The sequence below is a fragment of the Sceloporus occidentalis genome, unplaced genomic scaffold (genome assembly GCF_023333645.1).
Source record: "Sceloporus occidentalis isolate IW3139 unplaced genomic scaffold, rSceOcc1.0.p SCAF_161, whole genome shotgun sequence".
Classification (NCBI taxonomy): domain Eukaryota; kingdom Metazoa; phylum Chordata; class Lepidosauria; order Squamata; family Phrynosomatidae; genus Sceloporus; species Sceloporus occidentalis.
Window position 1 is genome coordinate 390,684 of NW_028317141.1, and position 24,443 is coordinate 415,126.

At 45.7% G+C, this 24,443-nt stretch overlaps 4 protein-coding genes and 2 pseudogenes across 4 annotated transcripts; 5 read left to right on the top strand and 1 right to left on the bottom strand.

Annotated features, from left to right (window-relative positions):
• LOC149279596 (enoyl-CoA hydratase, mitochondrial-like) overlaps nt 1-19,001 on the top strand; it is a 198,148-nt pseudogene extending 179,147 nt beyond the window's left edge.
• LOC149279620 (histone H1 pseudogene) lies at nt 2,177-2,866 on the top strand (annotated as a pseudogene).
• LOC149279621 (histone H3) lies at nt 3,359-3,769 on the bottom strand. The gene has a single exon (XM_089500906.1). The coding sequence runs from the start codon at nt 3,767-3,769 to the stop codon at nt 3,359-3,361; it is 411 nt and encodes a 136-aa protein (XP_089357032.1).
• LOC149279622 (histone H4) lies at nt 4,438-4,749 on the top strand. The gene has a single exon (XM_089500975.1). The coding sequence runs from the start codon at nt 4,438-4,440 to the stop codon at nt 4,747-4,749; it is 312 nt and encodes a 103-aa protein (XP_089357101.1).
• Nucleotides 6,261-6,653, top strand: LOC149279623 (histone H2A type 2-B). The gene has a single exon (XM_089500886.1). The coding sequence runs from the start codon at nt 6,261-6,263 to the stop codon at nt 6,651-6,653; it is 393 nt and encodes a 130-aa protein (XP_089357012.1).
• On the top strand, nt 10,184-10,495 carry LOC149279624 (histone H4). Its single transcript, XM_089500974.1, has one exon. It carries the CDS (start codon nt 10,184-10,186, stop codon nt 10,493-10,495), a length of 312 nt encoding a protein of 103 aa, XP_089357100.1.
• Nucleotides 19,002-24,443: the final 5,442 nt, after the last annotated feature.

The following is a 24,443-nucleotide window of genomic DNA, read 5'->3' on the forward strand; positions in this document are numbered from 1 at the left end:
TGCCTAGGTTCCAGCACTTACACATCCATGCTATCACACACACACACTCATTTATTCATATAATCATTAATTCACAGATTCATTCCCTCAATCACACACAATCATTCAAACACCCTCCCCACCCCCTTACCTGCACTGCAGCTCCCTCGATGCCGCTCACAGACTTCAGCAGGGGGCGCGGCCTCCCTCTGTCTTCTCTGCTAAAGCACAGAGGAAGTAGGATGTCACGTGAACTCCGCTTCCTCTGTGCTGGCCAGAAGACCCTCCCACAAGTAAGTAGCAGGGCTTGAGGTGCGGCTCGTGTAAGATCGGTTGCCCTGGCTGCCCTATTTTTCTTTATATATTTAATATAAAACAAACACGTACGTATTAACCTAACATTCGGCACCCTCTCCTCGCCGGCATTCATTTATCACAACACCAAGTCAATGAACGCCTGGACAGCTGCCAAACCGCAACCAATCAATACCCCGGGACTGCTGCCAAACCGCAACAAGAACACCGGGACTGCTGCCAAACCGCAACAAGAACACCGGGACTGCTGCCAAAACCGCAACAAGAACACCGGGACTGCTGCCAAACCGCAACAAGAACACCGGGACTGCTGCCAAAACCATCAAAGTACTCAACAAGAACAACAAGAAACTAAATACCTAAGGAGCGGGACTCGGCTCCCTATTCAAGGCAGGAATCCATTTAAAATGTTATTTAAAAAATATATTAAAAATGTAATTTCACGTCCATCCGCTCTCTCCGTCCTCCAACTTTTTCTTGCCTTGAGCAGATCTGGGATCTCCAGAAGACACAAGAAAGGAAGGGGTTGATCCAAACAGACACTCGGGGGAGGGGCTAGGAGAATGAGAGAGGCAGTAGACGGCTAGATAGTCCCTCCCCTGTCTCCGTATTGGTGCCGGCTGCTGAAGAGGAAGCCCCGCCCTCTTAAGTAAGTCTGGTGCCGGCTCCCCCTGTCACAAAAATACAGGCTTCGAAGGGCTGATTACAGGGCAGGGGGAGGGGGGCACGCTAGTCCTTGTCAACTCTGCTGCTCTGGGCCCCCAATATTAACGTATAGTCATAAGTCAGTCTGTGTGTTACTATACAGAGGTCATGGTGTGTGGTTTTATACAGAGGTCAGGAGGTTTTGTACAGAAGTCAGGCTGTGTGTTATTATACAGAGGTCAGTCTATATGATCATAGATGTAAAGCTGTGTTTTACAGAGTTCACACAAGCACACACACACACACACACAATTCACAAGGATCTTTCCTGTTATTGTCCCTTTCTAGTTCTATACACACGCACTCACGTTAAAGAAATAGTATATACATCATTAATACACAGTGGTGCATGCACACAAACACATTCTCACGCATAACCCTTTCCTCACTGACGTATGCTCACGCGCTAATACACACAAACACACTCTCGCACATAAAACGTCCTGATAAGACAAAACCTAATCTTAATAATTACTTTTATTATTTTGAAAAATAAATAATATAATACGTTAGTAATAAATAACCCCTAAGTAAACTCTTGTCAGCTACGAGTCCTAAGACAATCATCAGACCGGCAGGCAGCCAGGCACGAGCAGTAGAAATACAATTTATTTTAAATTATTTAATTGATTATTATTAGTTAAAAATATCCATCATTTTTAATGTTATTCTTTAATGTATAAATGTTAGGCTATTCTTAAATAATAATTAGTGATTGGGTTATATAAATTTATAGATTAAGTTTAAGGGTAAATTAATCTTTAATAGGTGATATTAAATAATTTATTTTATTAATTATCTGTATTCATTATTTTATTTATTTATTATTTCACACCTCTTGGGTGCTGTTCCCTGGCAGTTTTTTTTTGGGGGGGGGCGGCTGCACGGTGTAGGAAATGCAACTGCTTTGGAGTTAGGATCTAAAATTAGAAGTGTGATGAGACGTTTACACGCAAACGGTAAATATATTTTCCTTTCAAACCCCCCTCCCCCTGAATGCAAATCCAGCGATGCCCCGGCAGCATGGGGAGGTTTCAGAATCGGCGTCCAATCATAGACTCGCAGGCTACCGCTCATGAACCAATGAATGTGCGGCAGCTCGTCTATAAAAGCCAAACTTCTGGCGGTTTAACCCCGTGTTTACGTGCAATTGCAGCTTTTTCGTGGCGGCATTGAGATGGCCGAGACAGCTCCTTCCCCGGCACCTCCGCCGGCAGAAACCTCTGCCAAGAAGAAACAGCCGAAGAAGCCGGCAGCTGCAAAAAGCCGGCCTGTGAAGTCCGGTCCCAGTGTCTCCGAATTGATTGTGAAAACAGTCTCTGCGTCCAAGGAGCGCAGCGGAGTGTCTCTCGCAGCTCTTAAAAAAGCACTCGCTGCTGGCGGCTACGACGTAGAAAAGAATAACAGCCGCCTGAAGCTCGCTCTTAAGGGTCTGGTGACTAAAGAGACCCTGATCCAGCTGAAAGGCAGCGGTGCCTCTGGTTCTTTCAAGCTGAATAAGAAGCAGCTGGAGAGCAGAGAGAAGACATCAAAGAAGAAGGAAACTCCCGTAAAGCCTAAAAAAGCAGCCCCTAAGAAGGTTGTGAAGTCGCCCAAGAAAGCCCCTGCAGGAGTGAAGAAAAGCCCGAAAAAGATCGAGAAACCGTCGGCCGCTCCCAAGAGTCCCAAGAAGCCTAAGATTAAGGCGAAGAAAGCTGGCAAGAGCCCAGCTAAGAAGGCCACAAAGCCCAAGGCAGCCAAAAGCTCCTCAAAGCCCAAGACATCCAAAAGCCCCTCAAATACCAAGGCTGCCAAAAGTCCCTCAAAGCCCAAGGCAGCCAAAAGCCCCGCTAAGCCCAAGCTTAAAAAGGCAGCCCCCAAAAAGTGAGAAGGGGGGGGTGTGGGTTTTGGAGCGCCTCTGGTGTGTGCTTTCCCACTTAATTCTTCACACAAAAGGTTCTTTTCAGAACCATATCCTCCGAAAATGAAAAAAAAAGCGTTTAATCACCCGGCCGCGACTATGTGGGCCACCCGCTGAAAGTCTAGCCCCATACTTGTGTGTTAAGCGTGGATTGACATTCGGCCAGCGCTCTCGCTCGGAGCTCTGTCCGTAACAGAATAGAGATAAGGGGCGGGCTTAAAGATTGTGCTTTGCCGTTACTCGTTATGCCCAGCCGGGGACTCGGCCGCTTAACGGCTCGCTCAGTAGTGGGATAATGGTGTGAGAAGTTTCAAGCTTGGCCACGAGCAACAGGGTTGATTTCGTGCATGCGAAGGGAAACACAAAACACAAGCTCGTTTGAGTGACAATGTGGTGGCTCTTAAATGAGCCTTTGTGGGAGGATGAGGGGGAAACAGAGTTCGCCCACACAGCGTTTACTTAGGCACGTTCACCTCTGATCCTGCGAGCCAGCTGAATGTCTTTCGGCATGATAGTAACCCGCTTAGCGTGAATAGCGCACAAGTTGGTGTCTTCGAAAAGCCCCACCAGGTAAGCCTCGCTGGCTTCCTGGAGAGCCATAACAGCAGAACTCTGGAAACGTAGATCGGTTTTGAAGTCTTGAGCAATCTCACGGACCAGCCGCTGGAAAGGCAGTTTTCTGATAAGCAGCTCCGTAGACTTCTGGTAACGGCGGATTTCCCTAAGCGCTACGGTGCCCGGGCGGTAACGATGTGGCTTTTTCACGCCACCGGTAGCCGGAGCGCTTTTCCTCGCAGCTTTGGTCGCCAACTGCTTACGGGGAGCCTTTCCTCCGGTGGACTTACGGGCTGTCTGCTTCGTGCGAGCCATACTGATGCGTGCGGATCTGATTCACGACGGATACAACGTAACTGTAACGATTCTGTGGCCAACTCAACCCCTTTATAGAGTAGCGGTAAACGTGATTGGATACGCTTAATCACGCCCCTCTTTTTCATAGGCTAGGACGATGGTTTGAAAAAGCCAGCCTTTGATCAAGAGACTTCGGTTAGAGAGTTATCTTTTTTTTGTTGTTGTTGTTAATTAAATTAAATGCTCGAATCGGTCATTTATTCGTTAGCTGCGGTTCTTTTTTTTATTTATTTCTTCTCCTCTCTTTTGGTCAGCCTCCTACCTAGTGAACCCGTGTACTGGCTGACCGTTAACAGCGATACGGCGACAGCTAAAAGCCCGCCTTTATCTTGGCCGCCGTTTGGCGTTTATTTACAGCGATATGCTGCCACCTAGTGGTAAATGAGGGATCGTCGAAAGCGATCTCCCGCGGGCAGGCTTTTGATATTCCTAAATAGCCAATCGGTGTCTGAGGCACGCTTGGGAGCTTCTCCAGCCAACCAACGAGAAGCATATATGAAAAAAAGCAACGCCCCCTTGAGGCAGAATGGTGCAGTTCCCCATCAGGTCCGTCCAGTACGCATAAAAGAAAGCGGACCGGCCGTAGGCGAGTATTGTGCTGTAAAACTCGTGGAGTAAACGTGATCATGTCTGGCCGTGGCAAAGGAGGTAAGGGACTCGGGAAAGGTGGCGCAAAGAGGCACAGGAAGGTGCTTCGGGATAACATCCAGGGTATCACCAAGCCTGCTATCCGCCGTTTGGCTCGCAGAGGAGGTGTAAAGCGTATATCTGGGCTGATCTATGAGGAGACTCGCGGTGTGCTCAAAGTGTTTTTGGAGAACGTGATTCGTGACGCAGTCACTTATACTGAGCATGCCAAGAGGAAAACCGTTACCGCTATGGACGTGGTGTATGCCTTGAAACGCCAAGGCCGTACTCTGTACGGTTTCGGAGGTTAAGCTTGTTGACTCGTCACTGGAACACCCAACGGCTCTTTTCAGAGCCACCCACACCCTCTCTTAGGCTATGATCATGTTGTCCCCGTGTCGGCCCGCGTTTTTCTATGCACACCTTGAAATAGCCAGCTTAATAGTGGCTGGGTCTGGCTATAGATTGAGTTACTGGCAGGATCGGAGTGCTGGGAGTTGGGCCCGTTTGCAGAACATGTGCTGGAATCAGCAGCTGGTGTCCTCCAAAAGCTGGCTTGAATGGGGGCCGGCCCGGGATTAGTAGGTTCCGTCTGGTGTGTGGTTATCTTAATTCTGTACGTCCCAGTATGTGTGTGATTTTGATTATGCCTTTGTCGTCCCCTCATGTCTTATCCTGTCCGTGTGCCACATGTCCTACCCACGACACTACAGAGTCATGGCTTAGTCAATAGCCCCACGATGTAGCTCAGCTTCGGCTAGCCGCAGTGGTAAAGCAGCCCCTTCTCTCTGCAACGCTGGTTCTGTCTGGCGGTGAAGGGGTTAATCTCTTGGGTCCCAGCAGGAGAAAAGGTCGTTGCCATCACAGAAGCCCCTTCACCTTGGGCTTTTCTTCCCAAGCAGTTTGGTCGATGGGCACGATACCCCAGCTAACCTGGAGGAGTGAGGAGCACATTTCAATGCTCACAAATGCTCTTCCCAAACCTAGCAGTCCGACAAAATGGGCTAGATCAGTTACATAGCTCTGAGACAGACCATGTGGGTGGCTCTCAAAAGAGCCTTTGTTTAAAAAGGGAGAGAACGAGAACTTTACTTGGCGCTGGTGTACTTGGTAACAGCCTTGGTGCCCTCTGACACAGCGTGCTTAGCCAGCTCTCCAGGAAGGAGGAGGCGTACAGCAGTCTGAATCTCCCGAGAAGTGATGGTGGAGCGCTTGTTGTAGTGGGCTAGGCGTGAAGCTTCCCCGGCAATGCGCTCAAAGATGTCATTGACAAACGAGTTCATGATGCCCATGGCCTTGGAGGAAATGCCAGTGTCGGGATGCACCTGCTTCAGTACTTTGTACACATAAATCGCATAACTTTCTTTTCTGCTTTTCCTGCGCTTCTTCCCATCTTTTTTCTGGGTCTGCGTAACAGCTTTCTTAGAGCCTTTCTTCGGAGCAGGCACAGACTTCGCTGGATCAGGCATCGCGTCTGCTGTCCTTCCAAGACGCAACGCAGGCAAACAGGATGAACGCTGAGGTGTTACTGCGCTGGGCCCTTCCCTTTATAGGCACCGCATGCAAATAAGGCTGTTTTGCTGTCTCGCGTCCGATTCGATGAGGATGTCACGTGAGAAGATGCGGCCGCCCATGAACCGCAGTGCCTACACCGATTGGTGTCTCAGACTATTTCCACCCGATTGGCTGCTTTGGAAAGGAACCAATCAGTGACGATGAGCGTCACGGGGGGAAGCTACAAATAGCTGGGTAAGTGAGCGGTGGTTTTTTGTAACGTACTTCTTAATCTATTATCCGCGTGGTCCTTTGTCGAGCGAAAAGCATGTCTGGCAGAGGAAAACAAGGTGGAAAGGTTCGCGCTAAGGCAAAGACACGTTCTTCTCGTGCTGGTCTGCAGTTCCCTGTCGGCCGTGTGCATAGGCTTCTTCGCAAGGGTAATTATGCCGAGAGAGTAGGCGCCGGCGCACCCGTGTATCTGGCAGCGGTGTTGGAGTATCTGACTGCTGAGATACTGGAGTTGGCTGGTAACGCTGCACGCGACAACAAAAAGACCCGTATCATTCCTCGTCACCTGCAACTCGCCGTTCGTAACGACGAGGAGCTCAATAAGCTGCTCGGCGGGGTCACCATTGCTCAGGGAGGTGTTCTACCCAACATCCAGGCGGTGCTCTTGCCCAAGAAGACAGAGAGCCACAAACCTGCCAAGAGCAAGTGAGTGCAGCAATCGGTAACCGCAGGGCAATTAGCCAGCACCACCAACGGCTCTTTTCAGAGCCACCCATAATCTCTGGAACAAGCTATATCTTCCCTTGCTATAAACTTGCTGCAAACGTCTTTAAAGGCAACTGTTTTCCACTGCAGATGTTCAGCCCGATGTTTAGTTGCTGAGTTTAACGGTGGCTAAACACCATTCATACAAGCTACATCATACACCCTACCCCCCCCCCCGTCCGTTTCAGGGTTAAAATTCGAGGCAAAGCTGCCAGCACTTAAATGGATAAATATGGTTCTCAAGAAAGGTGGGTGGGCAAGTGCTACCACACGGTGGCAGCATTGCATAGGAAATTGTGGTTTACCGCAAATTAAAGTGGCAGAAGCCGGGGAATCCCTCAGCTGTGTGATGATCGTGTAGCTGGCAATGGTCTGGGGAGCGTATTAATGAATTTGATAATCACTGTGAGAGAGACCCGTGAGTAGCTCCATTGTAGACATCTCCCTTGCCTCTGAAAGCTTAATTGCTAAGAAGGGATTAACCCTTCATTTACCCCAAAGTAGTGATGCGAAGTTCGGATCAGTAAAGTGAATCGGATCATTTCGAGTCGTTCATTGAAATGATCCGATTCATGATCCAAATCTTCGGGTCACTCAGTGTGACTCATAGGAGTTACTGTTTCCCCAGTCCCTCCCTGCAGTCAAACTAACGATTGGCCCCGCCCCTTTCATTAGGGTCAATGAACCCTCCTGCCTGTCTGCCTACTGTAGCGATGTCACTGAAGGCAGAGAATCGTTCAGAGATTCGAACCATTCAGAGAATATCACTGACACCATACTTTTATAAATAAATACATTAATAATCTTAACTGCCCCCAGGATTTAGATTCCCCTTAGATTGCCCACCTTTAGATTGCTTTTCCTCTAACTGCACCTTTAGTTAACTTTATTAAATTAACCCTAAACACCCCATTAACCATTACTGCCCCTAAATTAACCCTAAAGACCCTCATTAACCATAACTGCCCCGGCGCGGCTATCGGACCCACGCCGGCTGCCCCTTCCCGTCCTACCTCATCCATGTATCTCCTGCCCTACCCATGGACTTCGGCTCTCGTAGCCCAGACACCCCCGCAGAGACTGGGGATCCCTTGTCACTGGAGCCGCTAGAGAGGTGGCGATCAGGCAGTGCGGCTATCGTACAAACGCCGGCTTTTCCGGGGAAGTTTGGTGATTGCGAGTGATAGGAGTAGGGATCAATATGTGGGGGACAGAAGTAGCAGAGCAAACACAGGCAGGTTTCACATATAAAGGTTAGTGTAGAGGTACTGGGATAGCTGTGATGGCAGAGAGATGGAGAGGGATGGGATTTGGAATGGTTTAATGGGGAGAAGTGGGTACTAAAGGGATCCAAAGTGTTGGTGCCCTCTACTGGCATGTTTAAATAGATCTGGTAAATAACTGTCTATATATTAGGACAACACTGGGGTGGGGGAGGGGCAAGCACAAAGTCAGTTGTTGTGGGGAAGATGGAGGAGTGTATTGCAGGCTTTGAGGGTTGTAATAGAGAGTGTTAAATAGTGTTAAAGTGGACGGGGGCAGTAAGAGGGCAGATATAAGAAATAAGGGGTTAGTGGAGCAGAAAGATAGAAAGTAAAATATAACACACTTAAGTAGTGACAGGCATCACATATATTTTACCAACTAACAACAATCAGTGAAAAAATGCTGCAATTCCCAGTATGGGCATTCCTAGGCTATCAAGCACAGATAGACAGAAAAGGGTATAGAAACAGGAAAATTATAATAACAATACAGAAAACAAATAACAGATAATTATGGCGATCTCTTGGTCCAGTCTGTATACTTTTTAGCAAAGTATGGAGGTTTGCTTAGGCTTCAGTTGTTGTGGGGAAGATGGAGGAGTGTATTGCAGGCTTTGAGGGCTTTTAGCAAAGTATGGAGGTTTGCTTAGGCTTCAGTTGTTGTGAGCTATGTGGGCCACCCGCTGAAAGCCTAGCCCCATACTTGTGTGTTAAGCATGGATTGACATATTCGGCCAGCGCTCTCGCTCGGAGCTCTGTCCGTAACAGAATAGAGATAAGGGGGGGGCTTAAAGATTGTGCTTTGCCGTTAATCGTTATGCCCAGCCGGGTAGAGGGCCAAGGATCAATGGTGTGAGAAGGTTGAAGCTTTGCCGAGACAACAGGGTTCATTTCGTGCATGCGAAGGGAAACACAAAACATAAGCTCGTTTGAGTGACAATGTGGTGGCTCTTAAAAGAGCCTTTGTGGGAGGGGAAACAGCGTTCCCCCACACCGCGTTTACTTAGGCACGTTCACCTCTGATCCTGCGAGCCAGCTGAATGTCTTTTGGCATGATAGTAACCCGCTTAGCGTGAATAGCGCACAAGTTGGTGTCTTCGAAAAGCCCCACCAGGTAAGCCTCGCTGGCTTCCTGGAGAGCCATAACAGCAGAACTCTGGAAACGTAGATCGGTTTTGAAGTCTTGAGCAATCTCACGGACCGGCCGCTGGAAAGGCAGTTTTCTGATAAGCAGCTCCGTAGACTTCTGGTAACGGCGGATTTCCCTAAGAGCTACGGTGCCCGAGCGGTAGCGATGTGGCTTTTTCACACCACCGGTAGCCGGAGCGCTTTTCCTCGCAGCTTTGGTTGCCAGCTGCTTCCGAGGAGCCTTTCCTCCGGTGGACTTACGGGCTGTCTGCTTGGTGCGAGCCATGCTGCTTCTGCGCAACAATTTGATTCACCGACGCACACAACGTAACTATAGCGATTCTGTGGCCAACTCAAGCCCTTTATAGAGTAGCGGTAAATGTGATTGGATACGCTTAATCACGCCCCTCTTTTTCATAGGCTAGGATGATGGTTTGAAAAAGTCAGCCTTTGATCAAGAGACTTCGGTGTGGAGAGTTTTTTATTTTATTTTATTAAATGCTCGAATCGTTCATTTATTCGTTAGCTGTGGTTCTTTTTTTGTTTATTTATTTGATCTCCTTTCTTTTGGTCAGCCTCCTACCTAGTAAACCTGTGTACTGGCTGACCGTTAACAGCGATACGGCGAAAGTTAAAAGCCCGCCTTTATCTTGGCCGCCGTTTGGCGTTTATTTACAGCGATATGCTGCCACCTAGTGGTAAATGAGGGATCGTCGAAAGCGATCACGTGGAGGTGAGGGAGGCAGAAGCTTAACGTACGTCATGCAGTAGAGAGGTTTGATTAATAAAGGCTAGGCATCTTTGAAAGCAGACGCGGGCTTGGTGTAGGGAGTGGCACAAAGGAGGTTGGTTTGAATTGTTCATATCCGGTTTCCTTTGATTTTCCTAAATAGCCAATCGGTGTCTGAGGCACGCTTGGAAGCTTCTCCAGCCAACCAACGTGAAGCATATATTCAAAAAGCAACGCCCCCTTGAGGCATCATGGTGCGGTTCCCTATCAGGTCCGTCAAGTACGTATAAAAGAAAGCGGGATGGCCGTAAGCGAGTATTGTGCTGTGGAACTCGTGAAGTAAGCGTGATCATGTCTGGCCGTGGCAAAGGAGGTAAGGGACTCGGAAAAGGTGGCGCAAAGAGGCACAGGAAGGTGCTTCGGGATAACATCCAGGGTATCACCAAGCCTGCTATCCGCCGTTTGGCTCGCAGAGGAGGTGTAAAGCGTATCTCTGGGTTGATCTATGAGGAGACTCGCGGTGTGCTCAAAGTGTTTTTGGAGAACGTGATTCGTGACGCAGTCACTTATACTGAGCATGCCAAGAGGAAAACCGTTACCGCTATGGACGTGGTGTATGCCTTGAAACGCCAAGGCCGTACTCTGTACGGTTTCGGAGGTTAAGCTTGTTAACTCGTCACCCTGAAACACCCAACGGCTCTTTTCAGAGCCACCCATACACTCTCTTAGGCTATGATCATGTTGTCCCCATGTCTGCCCGTGCTTTTCTATACACCTTGAAATAACCAGCTGAACAGTGGCTGGGTCTGGCTATAGATTGAGCTACTGGCAGGATCGGAGTGCTGGGAGTTGGGCCCGTTTGCAGAACATGTGCTGGGATCGGCAGCTAGTGTCCTCCAAAGGCTTGAATGGGGGCTGTCTGGCGGTGAAGGGGTTAATCTCGGGACTCCCAGGCAGCGGCGGGGAGCGGAGGCATCCCCGGTAGTTCCGCCACTGTGTTATGAAATTTGAATAACGCCACAGAAAAGCGCGAGCCTCCCTGGGTGTATCCAATGCGCGAGAAGCGAGCGGCTGTCGTGAGGTAAAGCGCCACAGCAGTCGAGATGGCGGGATTACGCAGAGGGGTCGCTCGTCTGACAGGGCTTGTTTTTCACAGTCGGCATCAGGTTTACCGGGTGAATAGCGCCGGTACGTCCACAAAACAATATATAAAATACATTTGATGATAATTTTATTAAATGCTCAAAGTTAACGAGAATAAGGCGTTATTGGTTAGGGGTGAAAAAGTTGTGCGAGTTATGTCATATTAAGTAGAAGTGCTGGGTATAAAATACTGTAAATAACGTTAACGCCAATATATATTTTCTCTACATAAATGTAATTTATAATATCATTTATTAGTATTATTTTTAATTTATAATTCATATTTTAAGATATTGCAAATTATGACTTAAATAAAAAAATAATAACAAAATTATAAAGTTAATATAAGTTTATATTAAAATGTATATTTTAAAAATATCGTAAATTATATTTTATTCATTATGAGTTATATTTTTATTTTTTTAATTCAGTGTATACATTATAATTTATCTTTTACAAATATTGTAAATATTATTTTATATTTTTAATGCTAACATATATAAACATTTTTATATTATAAATTAGAATCTGGAGGACCTGTCTATATGAACATTTAATATAATATATTTAATATATCTTTATATTATATATATTCATATTTTCTAAGAAAGCAAAAAACACGAAATTCCACGTGTAAATTCAATAAAAATGAATATAGTTCTTCCCAAAAGTAAGCAGCTCCCAGCGATACTCGTCCTCAAAGAAACGAACGGCAGATCGTGGAGCGCAAATACATGGGGGAAAAAAATCAAATACAATAATAGTGCGATATGTGGAAATAAAAAAGACTTTAATATGGTGTAAGATCCACTCACAAGCGGGCCGGATCAAATAGGCTCATCAAAAGGTTCGGAGAAATGTTTGTGTTTAACCCCTTGGCTGCTAAGCCATTTCCCACCCTGTGTGCTAAGCTGGTTTTCGGCATTTTGGTGCATTTCACGTTTATTGGGAATAAACTATGAAAACCATATATTGTTGTTTTTTTTCAGCACACCCAGCAGATTCCAAATAGGCCTTTTTGATACGTCTACGTCTCATTAGGTTTGCAAAATAAAGCCAAAAATGGGGGGAAAAGTGTGTTTTTGTTTTTGTTTTACTTCCGACTCAATAAATACTAGTTTGTAATTGTATTTTTCGAAAACTCTAATATCAAAAGCTGTGTTGCTAGATATTTGTAGCAGGTAACCGGTCTAAAATAAACAGAAATTGACAACAGTAGACTGTGTTTTTCTAATATTTTATTGCTAAAAGTTCAATTTATTAGACTATCACAAAAGACATCTTTACATTTAATGCATGGCCGCCGTCTATTAAACAGCTCTAGCTGCCCGGGATGTTAAAATATGCAAACAAAACTATATATTTTTAGAAACTACACCCCCAGCCGCAGCAAATGAGGTCTTATTTGTATCACAAATCTGCCGTGCACAGCAAATAAGTGAATATCACACTTATATTAAACAAAATATATTAAAAGAGACAAGTTCATTTATGTCTCCAGTCTTGTGCTACTAATACATGCAGCCCCTCATTTGATGCGCCAATGGGTGTAGTTTCTGCAAATGTATACTTTTTGTCCCATAATTTAACTTCCCAGCTGCCTAGAGCTGTCTAATTGCAGGCATCACAACTAAAAGTTTTAAGACAATTTTTTAATAAGATTGTCAAATCTGCCATATCTGAAGTTAAACAGATCTAGACATCTGGGAAGTTAAATTAGGGTACATAAAGTACACATTTCAAGAAACTACACCCCTTGGAGCTTCAAATGAGGGGCTGCATGTATCTCTAGGACAAAATTTGAGTGTAGGGCTGCAATTATTGGGCTGATTATTTTTTCGATTCATCGGGTAAAAAAACCAAAACAACAATATGCAAATGTTTCGCTTATTTAAAATAAAAACTTATAATTTACAATGGCATTTCACGATTTGCCTTCTTATTTTACTGACATAATAATTAAAGCCAAGAACCCAAAAAAAGCTTTCCTAGTAAATATTCATGTAAACTGTTTTTGTCCAGTTGTGCGCATCTCACCCCAGCTTGCCTCTCTATCCCAGAAATGCCTTATACCCTCCTAAATGCCACTCTGCCACCCTGATATCTCTTATACCTCCTATATGCCACTCTGTCCCCCGATATGCCTTTTACCCCCGATATGCCTAATAGCCCCCAATATATGCCACTCTGTCCCCTGATATTCCACTGTGCCCCCCTGATATGCCTTATAGCCCCTATATGCCTTATACCCCCCCTATATGCCACAATGCCCCCTGATATGTCTTATACACTCCGATATGTCTTATATCCCTGATATGCCACTGTGCCCCCTGATATGCCTTATACCCCCCCTGATATAAGAAAAACTGACAGCGCTAAAATAGGTATAAAAATATATGCTTTAAAAAATATAGATAATACACAATAAAATATAGATATATATATATATATATATAAATATATGGACAATGCAAACAATCAAATATTACAGCAATCAAAAAATAAAAAAACACAAATTAAAGAATGCACATAATTAAAAGATCCCGAAAAAAATTCTACCTGCTCCACCAGGGGTTAATATATCAACAGAAGAAGCGCAGGGCAAATAAGCATAAACATAAAAATAATACTCCAGGCTTAGCTTACCCAGTGGTGCTTATTTGTCCCATTTTTCTTCTGTTGATATATTAACCCCTGGTGGGGCACGTAGAAGTGGAAGTGAAGGGAAGTAGCGGAGGTTGTGCGTTTTGCACAGACCCCCACCAGCTGAGAGAGGATAATCCAGGTCTCCTGCAGCGCTGCGGGGGATCTGGATTCTAGTGTTATAATCCGATCTCTATTAGATTTCCGATTATAGAAGGAGGGGAATTTTTCAGAGCATTTGGTCTGAAAAAGCCAATTTTATAAATCGATTCAACTAATCGATTATGAAAATCCTTGACAATGATTTTCATAATTGATTATCGATTTTATCGATTCTTTGTTGCAGCCCTATATATATATATATATATATATATATATATATATATATATATATATATATATATATATATATATATATATATATATATATATATATATAGTTTTGATTTCTGACTGTTTTTCATTTTTCCTCCCCATAGTTTGGCATAGGATTTGAGTTGGCTATGATGTGTGACATTATTTATGCAGGAGAAAAGGCACAGTTCAGGCAACTAGAAATTTTATTGGGCACCATCCCAGGTACTGTGTCTGTTACCCGGTCTTCTGACCAATGTCATTGATTCATTTATGATTAAAGATAATATAAAATTTTGGACCCCCCCCATATATGGGAATTTCCCAGGGCCGGTCTCCGCTCCCTGCTCTTTGTGGGTGGGGTGTTGGGGAGTTGTGGCCAGCTTTATTACGTGTTAAAGGGCTGGATTTGGTGGAACCAGGCAGTGAATGGGTAATGCCAAACACATATGCCCCGCCCCCAACACACACACTAAGCGAGGTAGGCTAGCTGCGTGTGGGGCTAGCACCCTATAGGCAGTGGTGGGAGGAGCCATACACCCCCCCTTCCTCTTCAGACCCCCATCATGTGAGGAATGACCTCCCATTGATTTCTATGAGAGCCCTTCCCTGCCACTGATTGGCTCATAATATTTTAATAAGCGTTCTTCTTTAGAGCTGGCGTCACATTGGACCGTCCCTTTTATATGTAAAACTACCTGATTTGGTGCGTTTTACATTCCCCCCCCACTTGTTCCCTCAAAAGACTACAAATAATGAAACAGTACCTTTATACGGGCTTCGCTGACTAAGTGGTACACTTTGCACTATACATTGTGCTGGCCAAACTGCCAGCATATGTATAGACTATAAATTCCTGTGGTTTAAAGGTTTTTATCTTGGTCGGGGGGAAGACCACACGCCGAAAACATGAGAAAATCAGGCTGTTTCTTATTACTTGCTGGCGCTTTGGGTGGGAGTCTGACCCCTTTCTGCCGCCCCCCGCAGGCTTCGGTGGGACGCAAAGACTGGCGCGGGAGGTGGGCAAGTCTCTTGCAATGGAAATGATCCTCACTGGAGATTGCATCGCGGCCTAGGAAGCAAAAGAAGCTGGTATGGCAATATGGGGTCTTAGCTGTGTTTGGACATATTAATTATTATTTTTAAATTTTTATTAATATTTTTGTATTTTATTATTTTTTCTTTCTTTTTTTAATTTTTATTAATTTACATTTCTTTTTGTATTTCTATTTATTCATGATGTTTTTTTTTTGTTTTTTTTTTGTCATTGTTGAAATAATCCGTTTTAATTTAAAATGTTACATCATTGGCAGATTTTTTTTACCATTAGCGATTGTCAAGTGACTCAAACCCTGGCAATGATAGGCTGTTGCCGTAGAACAAGCCTTCAGAGGAAAGGAATAGAATGTCAGATGTGGTTTTTAAATAAATATATATATACACAGAATGTAAAGCAGGTTGCTTCGATATGATGTCATCGCAGGACTTGTGAGCAAAGTCTTCCCGGCGGATAAAGTGTTGGAAGAGGCGATCAGCTGCGCGGAGAAGATAGCCAGCAACTCTAAGCTGATCGTATCGATGGCAAAGGAAGCGGTTAACGCAGGTGAGGAGGGGGGGTCAACCTTGGGGGGCATGACTTAAACCCGGATTACAACTCCTATCATCAGTGTCGGTCAATCTTTGAGTACCACTGTACTCTGGGGGGGGGGGTGATCACAGATCAAAACCTTTTTTGTTTAAAAAGATAAATAAAAGAAAAACCTTCCTTTTTTATATTTATTTTTAATACAAAAAATCGACATTTAAAAAACCCCATATCAGAGATGAAAAAAAATCACTCTGGCCGTTGACCCAGGCCAATCCCTGGTCCTTAAGGGGTTAAGCACCTAGATAAGACTTGGAATAAAATTAAGATTTCTTTAAGAAATAAGAATAATTAAAAAAAATGGTATTTAAACATGTTCAAAGGAGTCGCGGCGGCTGCTTCTAAACGTGCCAGGCTAGGGGCCCAATTTCCAAAATGAAAGTGGCCCCCTAGCCCTTTAATTCACGCCATATGGGAGGGTTTCCTTATATTACTAGCATACAGTGATGCAATGTAAGAAAGTTGACTGAGCGGGTGCTAGATCAGTGGAGCAGCCTCCCAGCAGAGGTGGTAAAGGCTAATTCAGTGAGCGGGATTAAGCATAAACACGCACGGGATAGGCATGCGGCTCCTGAATCTGAGACCCCTCCGATAATTGCTTTGTTTGTTTATTTCTTTGCAGGACGATTGCAAGGAGGGGATGGCGGCTTTTGGGGAGGGGAGAAAGGCAAAGTTTACCGACCAGTAGCCTCGGGAGCACTTACTGATTGGTCGACTTGCGGACGCGTGGAATTAACCCCTTGTTTGTAAATATTAATTCACATTGAAACAATTTTTTCATATTTAATAAAAACTATGATTGAGAAAAATGCATTTTTTGTTTTTATTTGCCAACCTGCCCCACGGCTTTCAATTCTGACCCCCTGATGTGCCTTATACCCCCCCGGATATGCCACTCTGCCCCCCCCCTTACCAATGCATCCCCAGACTTGTCCCCCGTGCTTCAGATTCCTTGGTGTCTAGTGGGGGCAGCCGGTGGGCATCTGTGCGATGCGCATACACAACCTCTGCTGCTGCCGGCACTTCCGCCGGGTCTTCTATGACTGAGCACTTGAAGGTCATGTGACGCTCCGTCATAGAAGCCCCAGAGGAAATGCCGGACAGAAGCATCCACCGGCTGCCAGAGAGGAGGATCCAGGTCCCCTGCAGCTAGGCCCAGAGCACCAAGCAAATGCCCCCTGGGCTGCTGGCGACACCCCTCCATACTCACCTGGTCTGTCGCTGGTGGCCGCCAGCATAAAAACGTAGCCTGTGGCCTCTCATATCTACCTAAAGTCAATGGGTGACTACTGGCCTTAAAGCGCCCAATGAAAATTCTTAGTCCTCCTCCTCCGTTGGCTTCGTTGGGGGTTCTTCCTCGTTTTCGGAGATTCGTAAAAAATTGACCAAATCTGGTTAACCCGCTTACGAGGGTTTCAGGGGATGACTCCTAGGGGACAATGTGGACATCGCTGTAGAACCCTGCGATGCCCTCATGCTCAGCAAGCAGGTCATCTGGGAACTAAAGAGGGACTGGTCGTATTAAGCAGGGACACTTGGAATGGATGAGACTATATACCGTATTGGCTCGGATATAGGCCGCCCCCGTATATAGGCCGCCCCCTAAAAGTTTGGTGCTTTTTTAAAGAAAAAGTTTTTTTCTTTAAAAAAGCACCAAAAAAACATGCTGCCACTCTGTCTCCCCCCCGAGATATGCTGCCAATGTCCTCCTCCTCCTCCCCCCCTGAGATATGCTGCCACTGTCCTCCTCCTCCTCCCCCCCCTGAGATATGCTGCCACTCTGCCCCCTCCGACTTACCAGAGCAGACTCCCGGGTGTCTTGCGGGGCCGGCGGGGGACATCTACGCAATACACGTATACAAATTCCGGAAGTTGTATACGCGTATTGCGTAGATGTCCCCCGCCGGCCCCGCAAGACACCCGTGAGTCTGCTCTGGTAAGTGTTGGGGGCAGAGGTAAAACGCATCGTGTGGACGCTCACCGGCTGCGGCGATGCGGGTAACCAACCTCCGCTGCCGGCACCCCCCCCGTGGAAAGTGCTGGCAGGGGAGGCTGTCAGCGTATCAGACGGTAGGATGCAGGTTCCCTGCACCGCTGCGGGGGATCTGTATCCTAAACCTGCTACCTGCTGACATGCAGTCCCGGGCGTCGGGCGCTAGACCCGGAATATAGGCCGCACCCCCACTTTAAAGACTTAAAGTGGGGGGAAAAAGTGCGGCCTATGCTCGAGCCAATACGGTATATATATATGCATATATATGTAACACGTGTAAAGCAGTGGAATGCAGACATTGACCAGAAGGGGGCAATGTAATGTCATCTAAAGAACGAGAGAGCAATAAACGGCTCTGCATGGTGGGAAAAGTTCATCAATTAGTCACGTTTTTACTGAGAAAGAGACCTCCGAGGTTCCATAAGTTTATACGAATCTCTATCTTATTCTGTTTCGGCTCAATATCACCGTTGTTGGCAGATGACAATCTTTAGTAGGACTGAGTGACTCTGAGCTGAGTTTACAGGGTTAATTGACCCCCCTCCCTCTATTTTGTTGAGTCCTACCCCCCCTTCTTTTCATTAGCTCAGCCTTTTAACTTCTCTGCCTTTTTTTTGGGGGGGGGCTTATACCTTTAAAGGGCAAATCAGATTATTCAATGCCTATTATACCCCTTGTTGGGGCGGAATTAATCCCGCTTGTTATCTCTTTGTGCGAGGGCTAATGGGCCATTATAGTTTGGTGAATAAACAGGACAGGCGCTTGAAAATCCCCCTTTTCCTTTCAGGACGGACGACGCCCCGGTTTATTAATATGATAATTTACCTTCATGGGCATGATGGGCCCTCCCCAAACAACCAATCACATCTGCTGCTGAAGGCTCCTGACTTAAAGATTACTACCGCACATGCACAAGATGATTAATACCAATACAACCTCCCAAGTGTCCCTGTTCAGCTTGTCCAGTCCCTCACCCAAATGCCTGAGCCCCTCTTTCCTCCCATGATGTCCCTCTTTCTAGGAGCTCAGGATGGTTTCTGAGTCTATCAGAATCTGATGACGGATCAGACCCATCCAGGACTCAGACCTTAATCAGGATTCAGTAGCCATATGCCATTCTCTACCACCTCTGCAGGAAGGCTGTTCCACTTATCTACCACCTCCGTAAAGTAAGATTCCATCTAAGTCTCTGACCCTCTAGTTTAAGATTATGGCCTTGTGTTCTAACATCTCTCCTCGTTTTAAATAAACTTGGGGTGTATAACAGCTGTCTGTTCTTGGTGAGGTTCTCAACCTTGTTTTCTATGGTATTTCACCCTTCAGGGGTCTTTTTGGGGCTCAACCCAAGTGAAAAGCTGAGTCCGGACGTGGACCTCCTTGTTCACTTGTGACTAGAGGGATACCAACCGGACCCCACTGACAAGGCCCATAAAAGTTAAAACATACATGTGAGGTTGTTGGTTCCATTTCCAGTCCTGAGGAAGGATCAGACTGATATGTCGATGGAGGTTCTTCTTCTGCAATGGCACGAGATGTAACTTGTAATGTAACTTGAGACGCCCCCAAGCGGGGGACTCGCCGTAAAATAGGCTGTCCGTTGTTGGTGGGCATTGCAAGCTTGTGTATGCTCCATATAGAAAGCACAGGAACGCCGTGAAGAGGCTTAAATGCTGCTGACCCAAAATTAGAAAGGCGAAGAATCAAGATCTCCCTGGGTAAGTTTGATGGCTGTAGAAGTGGTGGCTCCTAAACAACAGATCTCCTGAGATTTTCACCCACTACCGAGTTTACAGAGAATGGAGCCCATGAAACATTCAGAGAGAGTCAGGTCGATGGGTGAAAACACCTTGCTAGTTATAGAGGTCAGCGGAGAATGGCTACAAAAGGGCCAAAAACACTCAAATAAGGCTCTTTACCACAATGGTGAACAGAAGGCCATTGGTGAATGCCCAACACATTGACCCTTTGAAGCCAACGCAACAGATCTACACCATGGTTTCCATTTCTGTCCCCTAAGAACTAGACAGGTTTACCTAACAAGGTTAGACTGCTCAATATATGGGTCCTGGAAAAAATACTAGCTGAGACCTCCGTAGCTGGTAAGCACATCCTTAGAAGAACCTTCAACTAACATTAGGGTGTGTTGCAAAATCTCCCGGCATGTAGTCGGATAGTTACATGGACAATCTCTGTCTTTTATTACAAAACAAGCCACCCTTGAACATCAAGACTGTTGATGAGGACCATTATCATACACCTGTGCTAAACAATAGAAACACTCTGTCTAAATCACCCTGATGGAACGCCCTGATTAATGAAAGCCTATGGTGGGACGGACTTCATTAGCATTACCATAATGAATTGTCTTGGCAGGGTGTATGAGTCCTTCATAAACGTTAAGATGTTGAAGGACAATCCAGTAGAAGTATTTCTGAAGAGTTTGGTTACCAAGGTTATCTTTAATTATCATCAGCAGTGACAAATACATTCTCTATGGTTCCACCGTTCAATCGTCTCGGTGACATATGTGACAATTCCCCCCCCCCCCAAAGATTTCTTCTGAAGAACCATGAAACGGTTAACCCTGAAAGTGTTTGAAATTCTACCAAAGTTCCAACATTCCATCTCAATCCTAAACTTCATTCTCCCTCATAAGAAGGACAAAGTGAGCAACGGCCTCCAAAGTTTGACGAGAAGTCACAATACCTTGGCCTGTGCATACAAAGACACAGCCCATCGTTCTTGTTGGCTTTCTGACGAGGACCATGCAGGATATGATTAAAAGGGGTAAGAATTCATGTTGTCACTCTACTAAACTCCATCGCGCCCTCCCTCCATTCTTCACGCCGCTTCTCAAACCCAGAGACTAATTGATTTTTTTTGTCGATGAATATTGCTCCCTAGGTGCTTTTATTTACCCCCTCTTCATCTTCTGAGAAGAAGAAGGTCCTCTTTTATATTCAAGACAATTGGGGAGAAAGAAGAAGAAGAAAAAAACACATTGAAATCTCTACACAAAACTTCCCCTCTTAAAGGAAAAGTTACCAGCCAAAGGTCAAAATAATAAATGTATAGCTAAATTGAAGCCTTCGTGGACTACAAAAGAGGCAAAACGTTACATTTCGGCAAACCGTGATTAACTAATTTGAAAAAAGCTGATGCCAAGACAGATCAGCGTGTGATCGGAAGACAAACATGGGTATTCAGAGGAGCAGACAGAGAGGGCTTCTCTTCAACCGTCACCCCCCTGCCCCCTGTTCCTCCCTACCTCTTGACTCTCCATTCCTAAACCTTTACAGCTGCCCCGGCTCCGCGCTCGATTCAAGGACCTCGTTTACTTAAATTATAACCTCATCACGAAGAAAGAGGGGGTTGATGATGGGACGGAGATGAATTTCAAAATCGTGGGGTCTGTTCTGAGAGCGATCCAGCATTTTAATAATACTAAACATCTCAGTCTGGCCACCTGGTAGACCTCTGGCCAACAGCACCCAGTACTCATCAGATCTGCCGTAAGATGGCGGGTCTGGTGCTGAAGTGTGCAGCTGCCAGCTGGATATGTCTGGCCGAGCTCTACATCCCTTGTCATCCCTAGTCAAGCCCTGAGCTGTCCTCACTGGCCGACAGTTGTACAATTAATTGAGGTCTATGCTATGTTGCACCAAAGAGCTCAAACGTGGCCACCTCTCAAGGCGCTGCAGTAAGGTACACGGGTGGCAACACCTCCAGCCAGACATTGCTGTGGTAGGCCTCTGCCATTAAAAAAGCGTTAGAGTGCGTTAGAGTGTATGGGGTGTCTTTGTACAGTGTTAGAGTGTGGGTTAGAGTGTATGGGGTGTCAGTATATAGTGTTAGACTGAGTGGAGTCTCTTTGTACAGTGTTAGAGTGTGCGTTAGAGTGTATGGGGTGTCTTTGTACAGTGTTAGAGTGTATGGAGTGTCAGTATATAGTGTTAGACTGAGTGGAGTCTCTTTGTACAGTGTTAGAGTGTGCGTTAGAGTGTATGGGGTGTCAGTATATAGTGTTAGATTGAGTGGAGTCTCTTTGTACAGTGTTAGAGTGTGCGTCAGAGTGTATGGGGTGTCTTTGTACAGTGTTAGAGTGTGTGTCAGAGTGTATGGGGTGTCTTTGTACAGTGTTAGAGTGTGGGTTAGAGTGTATGGGGTGTCAGTATATAGTGTTAGACTGAGTGGAGTGTCTTTGTACAGTGTTCGAGTGTGGGTTAAATTGTATGGGGTGTCAGTATATAGTGTATATGAGTGGAGTGTCTTTGTACAGTGTTCGAGTGTGGGTTAAATTGTATGGGGTGTCAGTATATAGTGTTAAACTGAGTGGAGTCTCTTTGTACAATGTTAGAGTGTGCGTCAGGTCACATTATTTGAGGGCAGAGCAAATATCCTTGTTTATTGCACACAGGATCCCTGTGCTTCTTATGCCAAAAACACAACTACGACAGAACAGGGAAGCGGTTTCCTGTGTCTCTTTCTGCTTGTATAACAACGCCGTCACATAAAAGGGTCGGACCTTGAAGTGATCTGTCCCTAATCTCACGTGCTACAGTTCTGTACACCAAATTAAAATAAGATTTATTATTGTTATGTATGAGAAATCCACCTTCGAGTATACCATGGGAGCAGTCATCTAAACTTCCTGCTCGATTATTCATTCCCCTTGGGTGTAGCCTCCCTTGGGGTTGTCGCTGTTGTTTGAGCTTGCACTTTAATATAAGAAAACAAAAACATAATACGGATGTGTAAACGTGTATTTTTCTTTATTATGTTTCTGGTAATTTTTTTCGAAGTGAGGCTTTTACATGCAGATGTTTCAGGCAGAGTAGTAGTAGTGCGGGTTGACAGGGAACCCTTTAAATTGATGTGGAGTCAACTGCAATGCGTGTTGAGGAGTAAATGCTTAAGTCAACTCTGAACATTGACTGGAGTCACACATTTTTAACTCATCTCCTCTGCAAAATGAAAATGGGCCAGTTACAACTGGACTGGAGAGCTCAATAGCCCATTAGGGTGATCTGCTAGGCCACTGGTTGAATGGAACCCAGCTAAACAAGAATGCTTTATCCAGGTACAATTATTTAACAATCTGGACCACAGTACCTTAAAAATGAATCCCTCTGGACAACTGAGTTGCTCGTACCACAGAGCCTTGTACATCACCAGCATGAGGAGGCAAGCCAGAAACACCATGGTGATTAGGATTAGCCCAGTGAGCTGGAGGACAACATGGAGACAACATGACATCATCATTATTACTAGACTTGGGCACCAGGGGGCTCTTCGTGTTCGTCTTCGGGGGAAAAAAAATCTTCGTATTCCGCGAATATTCGCCCGTTCCTGTCTTCTCTTCGGGCGAATATTCGCGGACATTCTTCGTGCTCGTTTAATCTTCGTTTCCCTCCCGGTTGCCTAGCAGGGGTTAATACGGGGTTAACAACACATCGGGGCAGCAGCAGCTGCCGTGAAGGTACGTGTGTGCGACTCTATTGGTCGTTTTGGCAGGGGGCTGGTCTGGCATCAACGAGAGAATTGCAGAACGCACTTCATTCGTTGATGGCAGGCGAGCCCCCTGCCGAAACGACCAATAGAGTTGCACACACGTACTGAGGTGTACTGTACACAAAATGACCTAGACAAATGCTCCAAGGAACTTGGCCTCCTTTTTATCATACACAGTCACACATCCATAGATGTTTAATAAAAGAATAGGGATTATTTTACATTTTAACATTGATTTTGGACCACTTGTAATACATGCCTAACATTTGCTACCTATTTACAATGGCATACTTTGCAACAACCCAACTTTTACTGGACAGGACTGGAAAAAAGCAGGACAGTCCACCAAAATCTTGGGTGTGTTGGCAGGTATGCGGATGGAAAAATGAACTAAAAAATAGCTTAGGGTTAATGTACGGTTATGTTTAAGATTAGTAGCAGTGCACTGGTTTGGTTAAAGATGTATTATGTCTAAATAATAATTGAATTTTAATGGGTTTTAAAAAAAAAATTAGGGGTTTATTTAAATGTATTTTAAAGTTAGATTTATTATTTAGTACTTCATTTTATTTATTTAATGTTTATACTAGCGTTACCTACCGAGCTATAACTACCTACGTGCAGGCCCGGACTGGCCATCGGGCACACCGGGCGTTTGCCCGGTGGGCCGGGCCACGGCAGGGCCGCATTGACTTAGGGGCTGATGGAGCTGCAGCTCCAGGCCCCTACCCTACCTACGGCCGCATTAACGCAGGGCATAAGGGGCACCTGCCCCTTAAGCCCGCCGCAAATGCGACCGGGTCCGCCACTCTAAGGGGCCGGGAAGTCCCCACCAAAGCCGGCCTTGCGGGTCTGCGGCCGCACAGGGTTTAAATTAAAACATCGAGGTTTTTTTAACTTTATTTAACATCCTCCATGTTAAATAAAGTTTTTTTTAACTTTATTTAACATGGAGGATGTTAAATAAAGTTGAAAAAAAACCCTGATGTTTTAATTTAAACCCTGTGCGGCCGCAAACCCCTAAGGCCGGCCCTGGTGGGGGCTTCCCGGCCCCTTAGAGCAGGACCGGCCTTTGGGGTGTGCGACCGCACAGGGCGTCACACTCTAGGGGGCGGTCCGCACCGGGTGCCGCTCATCAGGGGGTGCCAACTTGCGGCACCCGGCACCCCTCCAGAGACGGACAGTAATGTCCGCCGCTGGAGGAGCAGGCTCGCAAGGGAGCGGTATCGGAGGTCTTTAACAGACCTCCGGTTCCCTTGAGTGATTTTAAGCCGGGTTCACTTAAGGGAGCCGGAGGTCTGCTAAAGACCTCCGATACCGCT